Source organism: Ailuropoda melanoleuca, chromosome 2, assembly GCF_002007445.2.
Source record: "Ailuropoda melanoleuca isolate Jingjing chromosome 2, ASM200744v2, whole genome shotgun sequence".
Taxonomy (NCBI): domain Eukaryota; kingdom Metazoa; phylum Chordata; class Mammalia; order Carnivora; family Ursidae; genus Ailuropoda; species Ailuropoda melanoleuca.
Genome location: NC_048219.1, coordinates 188,112,799 through 188,124,560, shown reverse-complemented (window position 1 = coordinate 188,124,560; position 11,762 = coordinate 188,112,799). Strand labels below are relative to the sequence as shown.

The 11,762-nt window shown below is 38.7% G+C and overlaps 2 protein-coding genes across 16 annotated transcripts in view; both read right to left on the bottom strand.

Annotated features, from left to right (window-relative positions):
• Window positions 1-4,375, bottom strand: part of MFF (mitochondrial fission factor) — a 30,783-nt gene extending 26,408 nt beyond the window's left edge. For 3 of the 15 annotated variants that reach the window (XM_011225605.3, XM_011225606.3, XM_034655296.1), the window contains exons 1-3: window positions 4,179-4,375; window positions 1,065-1,176; window positions 138-315 (exon numbers count right to left, since the gene is read on the bottom strand). In XM_011225605.3, the coding sequence (XP_011223907.1) occupies window positions 138-175 (38 nt within the window). In that variant the 5' untranslated portion in view covers window positions 176-315; window positions 1,065-1,176; window positions 4,179-4,375. Of the gene's footprint in view, window positions 1-137; window positions 316-1,064; window positions 1,177-3,464; window positions 3,591-4,178 lie in introns of all 15 variants that reach the window. The other 12 variants (XM_011225610.3, XM_002919718.4, XM_011225607.3 and 9 more) reach the window with 9 other exon arrangements.
• A 4,114-nt stretch (window positions 4,376-8,489) lies between these two features.
• COL4A3 (collagen type IV alpha 3 chain) overlaps window positions 8,490-11,762 on the bottom strand; it is a 126,709-nt gene continuing 123,436 nt past the window's right edge. Inside the window, exon 38 of the mRNA XM_034642590.1 lies at window positions 8,490-11,235. Within this exon, the coding sequence (XP_034498481.1) occupies window positions 11,151-11,235 (85 nt within the window). The 3' untranslated portion in view covers window positions 8,490-11,150. The remainder of the gene's footprint in view (window positions 11,236-11,762) is intronic.

Genomic DNA, 11,762 nt, shown 5'->3' with positions numbered 1-11,762 from the left:
AAATGCAGATGGAAGCTACCCCCAAATACAAATGCGGAAGCAGCGTAGAGGAGCACGGTTAGCCTATGGCAATCAGCTTTACAGACACTATCTCTCAAGCCTCTAATACCAGCTCAACTGAATAAAATGTCACTGACCTTCCTACTGGTGTGTCTCTGCTTGTTCTTTTACTCATTTTTAATACAGTAAATACACGTCTAGAACAGCTATTAAGATACTGCTACCCTGCAGTTGAGTTTACTTTATACAACAATTCCCCTACAGATCTGAACTTTTTGGGAGGTGTACATAACAACACGGACACTGCTTTTCCAACTGTAAAAAAGAAAGAATAAAAATCAGTATTTTAACAATTCATTTATTTAAAAAACCATGAATAAAAGCAAGTATCTACTTAAAATTATCTTCTAAGACTTGATTTACAAACCAATTTTCAGATTTCTCCTACAGAGTTATTCTATACCTCAAAAATCATAAAGGTGCTTTTACACACAATCACTATTTTATTATTTTCCAAACAGGATAATCAAATGTATATAAAAATATGAAGTCACAGTAAAATAAGAAAAAAAAAACATTTGCCATAAGACTCCTTTAATCGTTATATTCTGAAGGCGGAAAAGAGTCCTTTTCTTTTTTAAGGCTTAAGTCCAATACAAATGAAGAAATCATGATCTGACGTAGCCTAAAAAAATGATATATAAGAAATGGTTTCCTTAAAAGGAAATGCCTTCAAAAGCCAAACTGCACTGAATTTTCTGCAAAAGACATTATATACAAATCAAGGGCAATAAAAAGTAAAGATGGTATAAAGGTGAGTCATACCTGGGATATTTCCTAAACTCCATGTCAGAGATGTGTTATGACCCTTAAACTACCTCAATCAAATGCTTAGGAGAGTTCTTGAAGGTTGCTCAGAGTGCTATGCCCTGACAACTGGTTAATTATGACTGTTAAATTGCTTCCTCTATTCTTTACCAAAATGTGTGAATTTTAAGGATCTGGCATGCAGATGGGTTTAAAGACTAAGAAAATAGAGCCAAAAAGACAAAATTTTTACTCACAAATGTGTACCAACTATGGCTTGCTATTTGGCACTATCTGCTTCTGTGCTTCATATTAAATCCTTTAACTTGCTTCAATGTGCCTGTGCTGGATTTAGAGCCACTTTTGTCCCTAGGGGAGAAAAACAGGAGCTAATTGAAAACCTACATGATACCAACATTAGGGATTCATTGCTGGCAATCCTCTAAATGATGTCACCAAAGATACACAACCTTACATTAAGAAACCAATACAATACAGAAAGAAAAAATTAACAAGCTTACTACCAATTTTAGTCCCATAGACAGGGACCTACAACCATTCATTAGTTAATCCAAGATAAAATAAGGAACTGTCATCATTTCTGAATTGAACTTAGAAAGATGTGACAGATGAAAAATTTAAGTTTTGAAAGACTCAATACTTGTGTGTATATGGAGGAACAGATGCATTTTGGCTAAATTTTCATTCAGCAATTTTCACGCAATACTTACTTTAATTTCATATTTATTTTATTCACAACTTTCATTCAGTATTTGAATTCGAACCAGTAATATATGCACATGGTACAAAGCACACAAGAACATTCAGAGAAAACACAGTGTCCCATTAAACCCTATTCTATAACCACCTAGGTCCCCACAGGCAATCTCTATTATAATTTTTGTGCCTCTTTCTAAAGGAGAAACTCTTCCAATACTTGTGTGTAGATGAAGCACAACAAAAGCTTATATTCAGATATGATACTGAAAAGAGGTATCTCTAAACAATTATAGCCTTGGGACATTATAAATTGAAGTTTTAATAATAAACAAGGGACACAATCAGAACATTATCTCCCTGAAATGTGCTATTCTCCCCACTCCATTTACTGCATTTCAATCTTTTTATTGACTTTCTACCAATACATCCCATGAGTGTCAAAATTTCATTCTATAGCAACATCTTGTCTTGTGAGAATCTCTCTGTCTGTAAATATCACAGACTTAGATCATAAAGATAGATGCTGAAAAGACAACTTCTAGAAAAAGCCAAATTCTCCTGTAGCCTATTTGAGCTACTTAAATTTAAAAAATGGCACTTTTCTAAGATAGAACATTATACTGTCCTAATTAGATCAGAATCTATCTTTTTTCCTCCCTCATTAAACTGTAGCATTTCTGGTATTATCTTTTGGCAAAACATAAAATAAACTTTTCATTTGGAGTTAAGATATTAATTCCAGAGATTCTGCCATTAGAATCTACTAGGCAACCAGTACATGATTCTCTGTCATATAATTAAGGAGACAAAATCTCTCTCGGAATCACAGATGATCTTAGACCTCTAATTTCTAAGCCTCCGAGCTCCCTAACAACAATAATTTACCAGTTTTATAGTATTTCCCACACTCCCACAGTGCATTTACTTACCTAAATTTAATTTTTTAACTCAACTTTTAAACATCTTAAATGTATTTTAAAAGGAAACTTTACATCACTACCTTAAACCATAAATACAGAAATACATGTAACAAAAACATAACTGAAAAAAAAAAAAACCCTATCTATATACTATCTAGAATCAAGTCTAATTCCACTTCTGGAAAGTGTCCAAAATTTGGGACACAATGATTCAAGCTTGACTTTCTTATTTTCTATATTACAATACTGGAACCCAGAGAAATAGTCCTGGAAGTCGCAGAAACAACTTGGGTCAAATTGATTGTGGTTGCAAAGATTTACATAACTCTCCAATTCTAAAAAAAAAAAAAAAAAAAAAAAGGTCCGGTTCTTTATCACTTATTGCGTAGTCCTAGTTCAAGGTTTTTATATAGGTCACCCTGTTTCTGTTCTCTTTCCTAGCAACTATACTTAAAAATTTGGTGCACTGGCAAATCAGGGTGTAGCAAGCCAGGATTAATTGTAGTTTTGAAAGAAAAGTCACCCAAAACATAAAAAACAGAAATCCACAAATTTTAAAATAAGGTTATGAATCCACAGAAAGCAAGTTTGAACAGAAGGGAGGAAAGCAACTGCTAAACTTTGTAATCCTAAAAGGAGGCAGCCCTATCAGACAGGAAGGGATAGAACACACAATTTCCTTTTGGAAAGAATAGCAAAACCAATTCCCAAGTGTTTGAAACCAAAAAGATAGCAGGTCCTACACGTAATTTAATTACACGGGGAGAAGACTACTAAACTAAGTACAACTAAGTCATTCTAATTCTTTCCAAATCCATTTTCCTGAGGGTTTTTCCTGTGGGATCTCAGCCGACGAAACTGACACAGAAACAAATGTTTTTCATCTAGGGAGAGAAAACATTTAAGGTCCTTCAGGTCACGTCTCTCAGTGGATGGGAGACCTGAATATAACTGGCTCTGCCCTGAAAAGATGTCACCACTTGGAAAGGGTCCTCACACCTAGAGAGCGCCCCTTACTCTAACGCTGTAGGACGTGGCCCAGGGTGTTCCTGCACCATCCAAGGGTCCTCGTCCTGCAGGCGAAGGTCAGAGGCTCGGCGGACGGACGGGTGCCCGAGCTTTCCTCCTCCGGCCTCCCAGCTTCTGGAAGGAAACCCGAGGAGCAACTAACTCCCAGCATTCACACCTGGGAGCAAGTATGCTTACAGACCCACCCGACCTGGGGCCTCCCGCGGCCGACCGGCTTGCAGCAAAGCCTTCCTTTCCGAACACGTATTTCCCACAAAGTAAAAACAAAAAACCAAACTACTTGTCAAGCCGGCTGGCGTCTGGTCCAAGGTCATTCTGAAAGGGGCCAGGACCTCGGCCCGGAAGGATGAGGGAAAACCCCCAGCAAAGCTCCGCGTTCAAGCTCTCAGGACGTCCCCAGTGCTTCCCAACTCCGCCCCCCCCCCCGACTGTCAAAATGAGACCCCGAACTAGAAAGGTGGGAGCAGGTTAACCCCAAAACGTTCACAGGAGCGTGTGCTGCTCTCCTCAGGGACCGAGGAGGCGGCAAGGTCCTGAGGAGGAGGAAAGGCCAGAGCCCGAGGGTCGGGACTCGCGGCGACACCATGGACGGGCCGGGGCCACCGCGGGTCCCTCCGTCGGCCGGAGGGTCACGGCCGCGGCGCTAGGCCTGGAGGCCGGTTCGGGCCGCCGGTCCCGGGTCGGGAAGGCATAATTACTCACCTCTGGACCCGCTGGAGGGTGGGTCCCCGGCGCCGCCGGCTCCCGGGGCGTTCGGGTGGGCGCTCCCAAAGGCCGTTGGCCGAGCGCACTGAGGCGCCCGGGCAAAGAACCGGCCGGAACGGCCCGCAGAGGGCCGGCAGAGACGGGAGAACGGCCGGGGCTGGCCCTTGCCGGGAGCCGTAGCTGAGGCAGGTTCGTAGTCATGTGACGCAGGGAAGGGCGGACGTGAGGCTCACGCACAGGAGCGGGGGCAGGGCGACGGCAATATGGGGACATCTTTGTTGAGGGCAGTCTCGGGCAGCAACGCTTCTGTGGTTATGAGTTTGGTTCACGCTTGAACTTATTAGAGTTCGTGATCTGTAAGACCCACGTGTTTACAAGGTAAACCTTAGATAGCCAGTTAACATGACTATTTTTCAGGACTATTTGCATTAAAATCTCTGCTGCGGGAGACCTAATACTCTGAATACTTCACCAGCTCTGCCGTTGATAACGCCAATTTGGATTACTGGTCGAGCCCTCTAATTATTAGATGTCTTCCTTAACAGTGACCCCCTGCCCTGACTGGCTCCACTAATCCCTCAATATGAGAATGCTGGAAAAAGAGAAGTTAGTAGTTAGCAGCCTTGTTTAGCTTCGGGAGAGCCCTCTCTGGATCTAACCACCAACCTAACTTTGTGTGGGAAACTGAGTACTGTGCTCCCCAACGTTGGGACGGACTGAAGCCAGGTCGCGGGGTATTTTGTATGCCTGGATTTTAAACAGCCGAACAAAGACATACACATGAGTGGGTACTTCTGTAGAATCTAAAGATATCCCAGAGAGGTTACCATTCTTCAAAATAATTTGGGAAATATTTTGAGAATTATGTTCTTGGGTCCCTTCTTAATGGTGGCAAATTATCCTTGTGTAAGAATAAATAGATTTTAGGAATGATGAGTCATTCCAAACCAACCTTTTGGGGGAAGGTAGAAAGACCAAGCTGGGTAAGCCATCCATAACCAAGACTTGTAGAAATGAGCGCCCTGCTGCTTCCACCGGCACCCTCCACTTCTTAATTACTTGTGAACCAGTTGCCAGATCCAAAGACTTCTCCCTTAATTCTGATCACCCTTAATCTTCCTGAATCATTTGATCTGTTGAAAGAGTCAGCGTGGTACATGAAATCACCAAACATGGGTAGTAGATTCTCAAAGAAAAAAAAAAAAAAAGGCTTTTTCTCTGCCTTACCTACGTATTCTGCCCCCTTGTTTTTTGTGATAAAGCTTTATGCAGGGTCTTCCTTCCATCATTAATGTGGACATTCCTGTTTATGATTCAATCCATCATTGACTATCTTTGCACCCGTAATTACCTCAAATCTTTTGTGGGCAAAAGGTGGCATATAAATTTAAATAACACATCCATTTAGTCTCATCCTGTTGTGCTTAGTATTAGGCAGTTCTTCATAAGTGTCCCTTTGCAGTTTCGATCCCAACAGGGTTTCAAACTCAAATTTTCTCCTTCCCAATCCAGATACCTTCTCCTGATTTTTTTTTCCAGTTAATGACAAGATTATTTTTCCAGTCATCAAGTTTCAAAATTCTGAAGTCATCTTTCGCTGTTTCTCAAGCCCCCATCCTTTAAATTCCCCCACCTCAATGCCAACTCTCCACTTTCTCTGTCTGTTCTGTTACCACTGCTAAATCACTACCCATCATCTGGGCTAATAACCTTTTACCTGGCCTCCCCAGCTCCAATCATTTTTCTCCTCTAATTCTTACCAGAGGTTGGATCCACAAAGAACCTAGTTTTACAAATTGTGACATCTCAAATTTGAAGCCTCAGGTTTAAAAGAAATTGATGATTTATAGTTCTCTACAATTCAAAAGTCCATAACAGCAATCCAGTAATTTTTAAAAACACTTGAAATTATGAAATAGCCTGGCAAGGGCAGTATATAAAATACTGGATCTTCTAGGTTACTGTTTATATGATCATTCTACTCTTGTCAGAATTTTCACTGCTCTTATATCAGCCAATGAAATACAAGTTCAACCTGGTATTGGAAACTCTACCTAATATGGCCCTAACTCCTACAATACCACTTTATCTACCACCATGTTTGTGTATGTATGCACATGCGATGTTTACATATACAGAGAATATATATATTCCATATATTCCTATGTATTCCATGTATGTTCTTATACTCTACATATTCTTGACCATTAATTTTTCTCTGAGATTACTTGATGCTTTCTTAACTACTTACCCTTATCCATAATTCCTGCCACCTGGAATGCCATCCTGCTTCTGGCCACCTTCTGCTTCTTGAAATCCTAATTGCCCTTAAAGGACCACCTAAAATATTCCTTCTTTCATAATTATTTCCTGAAGCCTCCAACTTTTGAATCACTTCTTGTCATCTCTTATGGCACTTATTCTGTCCAATATTATAATTAATCTATGTATTTGCCTTATTTTCTGCCACCAGATAAAGTTCTGTGTTTGAGACCGAGGTCTATGTCTCACTCATCTGGATGTCTTCTGTGGAGCCAAATATCTTGAGCATGCCGTCGGTCTTGGGTATAAAGGGATGAGACCTATTTCCTGGTTTGGCTGATAAACCCAATTCCAAAGCAATAGTTTAAAAAGGTTTTGGGCAATGTCAGCATTTTTAGAAAAACCGTAGACTCTAAAAACACCTGGAGAGGGTCATATTTATCTGGATGTTTAGATTTAGCCTGGTTATTCAAAATCAGTTACTTTTTCCTCTGTGTTTGGTTCTGTTTCCAGTAGGCAGAGCTGGGAATAGGGTGAGGTGAACTAGGCACTGTTAGGGCTCTGCAAGTCCCCCGTCAGTAGGTTGCTAAGAATCCATTAGAGGCTGATCACAATTTTCATTCCAAACAGGCTCGCAAGTAGAGAGAACGATCACAAATACCACATTCATTCCTCTACTTGCCAGCAGTAAAAGTAAGTTCGTTTAAATATATTAACACATTATTTTGGCTCAGAATGTTTTCAATATAGATTTTTTGGCCTAGTTATGAAAATATTTCCAAAATATTTATTTAAGCAACAATTTTCTTTGTCTTCTTAGAACTATTACCCAAGATCACTGTTTAGTTTCTTCCTTTAATAATCGTGATTACCATTTACCACAGCCTGAAAGTTCCTTACTTACAAAATTTCTTATTTTGTATATTAAAAGCATTCCTCTTTACTATTTCTCTACATTTAAAATTTTATGAATATTTTTCCTTGAATGAGGAATATTTGTATTATAAATGGGAAACATTTGTCAAAACATATGACCCATAATTTCTGTAATCTATACATTTTCTTACTGATTTGTAAAGATTTCTTAAACACCCTAATAGAAAATGAGCAAAGATGTGATTAGGTCCTTCAAAGGAAAACAAAAATAGGCACTAATACAAAATAAGCAAATACAAATAAATAAAAAAGCAAATACTAATTAATTTAAAAAAAGCAAATACTAATTAAAAGTGACAAATACGCAGCAGCACTCGTAGTGAGCAGAATGTAAATTAAAATGGGATAGGCAAAATTGTAAAAGAATAGCTATATCCAGAATTGGTAAAAGCATAAGGAGGTGGGTGTTTACATTGTTGATATAGCTGGACATTCTAACAACCTTCCTGGAGAACATTTTTGTATGTATATCAAAGACCTAAGATGGTGTGAGTCCTTTGATTCTGTAATTTTCCTTCTAGAGATTGATCCTGAGGAATAACTGGAAAATGTGAAATGAAATGTGTACAGTATTTCCATAATAAAACTAAATTAAGTGTCCATCAATTGGGGGATTTATTGACTTATGTAGTAAATCCATGCAGTAGACTATGGAGTAAATAATGATTAGTTCTTGTCTATTGATGTGAAAAAACATCCACAGAGTATTAAGTTTTAAAAAAATCTGGTTACAAACAGCATGTTTGTGTTCTATTTTTGTTTAAAAACATATTTACAGGGAAAAACTCTGGAAGGGTATATACCTTAATTATCTTGTGTGAGGGTGACAGTCTAGATCATGGCAATGTTTATATTCTTCATAACTTTTGTATTGTCTCTTGTTTTTACAGCGAACATATATTATTTTTACAATTCAAAAAATTATTTCCATTTTGAAAAAAAATAAGACCGGATATAATTTTTTTCAATTTTATTTTCAGACAATACAATAAAATAATTTTTAGCTATAATTACAGAAATATTAGTACATTACAGTATTGTAATGTTGTCAGGATATAATAATATAAAATATTCAATATATTTTAAATATATTTCATTTGGTTATAAAGTAAACATTAAATTTAGTTGCTGTAAGTTACATTTGCTGCATAGAAAAATCTTTGTCAGTTAAATTAGCAATAAAATTCAAATTCAGCATTATTGTAATACTTTTATAAATAAGTTACTTAATAATGTTTACCTTGCAAAAAGACCGCTGAGAAATCCATTATCTTAGCACACTGTGAAATTCCAAAGTTGAAGCCCCAATTTGAAAAGAAACAAGTTATTTACATTTTATCTACAAAGTTAAATCTTCATAACATTATAAGCCACTCCTAGGCATCTGGAAAGTGATGCATGGGAGCCGTGTTTTAAGGCTCAGTCTCAGAGGTAGGACTGAGCCACTGTTAATATGGCTTCATTGGAATGTAAGGCTTTTAGCATCACCTGGCTTCCTCAGAAGTTAAACACTGCTAAGAGGGCAAGAGAACACGGAGGCTTGGATAAGCAGAGGCCAGTAATTTGGCATTAGCACCAATCTAGGACTTTTATGTGTTAGTAAAATGAGACAACCTTAGGGTTATTGGTGATCTTGGACTTTAAAGCGAGGCCCAGATGGAACGATTACAGCCAGCTGTGCCTTGGAACTGCCTGTGCAATCATTTCTTGGCTCTTTGCCCACAGCAGTTGTTCTTAATTTTGAGTGTGTCGGAAATCACCTGGAGGGCTTGTGAAAATGCAGATTTCTGGGTCTTACCCGAGAGTTTCTGATTCTGTAGGTCTGAGATGGGCCCTAAAATTTGCATTTGTAGCAAGTTCCTCCAGGCTGCTAATGCAGCTGGTCCAGGGACCACACTTCCAGAACTATTGTCCTATAGAGGGTCTGTGGCCATCAGTTAGCCCCTATATGCCATTATGGTACAATTGGGACAGCAGGATATTTTTAGAGCAAAAAAGACTTAATATTAGGTGAGTCTAAATAATCTAAGTAAAATGCACTTTATAATGTTCAAATGTAAGAACGGCTTGACAGCAGTCACCTGAGCAGTGTAGGATGCCAACCGAGGTCACAGTCTGTGCTGTCCTCTGGGGTCACGCCTTCACTTACAGAGCAACTGAGACTGAAGCAATAACCTGAATTTAAATATCAGCACCACCAACGCCACCAGGGCGGATCAAGAGGCATCTTCAGAGCTTTGCCTAAGGATACTTGGCCTCTGAGATCCATCAAATAGCGCTACCATCAAATTCAAGTGGTTCTTAGTGTCTTGCAGATCTTTGTTTTCTCTACATTGTTCCTACCTTGGCTTCTGTGAGGCCTAAGAGAAGCTAGATGTCCTGGGCTTTCCCTGGGCAGGGATCTTTTTGTAAACCTTTATTGAGGCCTACTGAATGATGATGATGGAATATAAGAACAGTGACGAAGGAAGAAAAGGGAGGAAAGGCCAGCTCAAATATGTGGGAGTCTTAACAGCAACAGTAAACTAGTTACCTTTTCTGGGATATCAGGTCAGAAACATGAGTCTCTTTTTCTCCGCCTTAGTATCTGTAAGCCCAAGCTTGGCTTGGCACTAAATGAAATGCTTGTTCAGTTGAATTAAGTAACCTTGGGAATGTATCAACACACTGAAAAGCAAGTCTGAAGACCTATATCTGCAAAGCTATACAATTTGTACATTAAGATTTTTACAGGATTCTTTCAACACGGTTGGTAAGACAATGTAGCATAAAACACTTAATTTTTTTTACAAAAGAAGAATTAGAGAAATAGTCCGGGAATAAATCTGGAAATACCCAGGTTACATGGAATATGAATGGATCACAGCAAAGGAAAATATTTTGAGCTTGATTAGCCAGCAAATGTCTTAAGTTTTCTCAACATTAATAGGGTTGGGGATAAAGTGCACATCCAAAAAAGTGTCCTTGTTATATGGGTGGGGGAACTGGTTAAAAAAAAAGAAGAAGTCAGATACATTTCAGAGTATGTGTGTAACATGATCCTATTAAAATTAATTCACTAGGGGTAAAAATTTGAATGTAAGCAGGTTACATTGCTGCGGTGAAATGAATTCAATGGACAGACAAAAAATCATTTAAAAAATATGAACAAAACCATTCAGGGAAACCCCCTCTAGCCTTAGTCTTGGGAACCCTTGAAAGAGCCCTAGAATATCCATGAACCTTAGTTCAGTTCTGGTTTCCTCAAGCCTTAGGTTACTGAACAGGTCTGAAAGTCCAGTCCAGTTCATGAGGTGCCATTACTCCACCTGCCCCCCCCCCCATCTCCCTCCAGTCTCAGGGGCTAAAGGGGGTGGTGGCACAATCTAAAACCAATTTAGCTCCCTGAGTCTCAAAGACTGGAATAGAAGGGGGCAAATCTTGGGACTCCAGTGGACCAAACAGCTCTTAGCTTGTAGTATCAAGCTTTATACAATCGCCTTTGAGCCCATCTATTGGATACAAGTGGAATAGGATTTCAGTGGTATTTTTTGAAAAGTCTGCTGCCTTACCATAGGAAACTTTGCAAGAGCACAGATTTAGATACCAGGATCACAGAACCGACTTAAAAGAAATGCTTTGTTGTGTGGGGAAACAAATAGAAACTTTGTACTAAGTCATCACAGAACCATATTGTTTGGTTAGAGAAAAATACCTAAATAAATGCATATTCTGCATCATTACTTGGTTATTTAGGACGAAAAAGAACAGTTCTGTTTTCTTCTGATTTCTTCATTGTCTTCTCTTCATGCACACCCGACAGCGACTTATTATCTTTTCTAACTCCCCAGCTTTCACAGTTGATGGAATAGGTTTTCTGAAATAAAAGCAAAAAATGCAAGCAAAAAAATCTCATCAATGTGTAGATAAAGAGGGAATACTTGCTGGGTTTGAGATTTATTAATAAATATTGTAGCTCATCTAAACTTTATTATAGGAGGTATATTTGTGTAAAGGTGTATATGTCGACATTTTATAATTTAGTTGTATTTCAGCAGCAGTGAGGAAAACATAAGCTGTGATACAAACTTACAGATTCTCTATCTTGTAATAAAAACCGCTCTTACCCTTTAAATAGTCTGTATTACTCACAAGTCTTCCAGTACAGTAAATTAAGAGCAGCAGGTCATTTTGTGGTTTTATTCAGTAATTTGCTCTAAGTTCATATACAAATGTTAAATATATTTGGTGGTGACAAAAATCACATTTTTGGGTCTTTATTGGTGCAGTAGTACAAAAGCATGGCTACTTGTTCACTCTAGAACACTTGTAAACTGGGAGTGCCAAGCTAAACAGGATTTTGTTGGCACGGGGAGCTCTTTTAAATGACTCAATACACAGGTA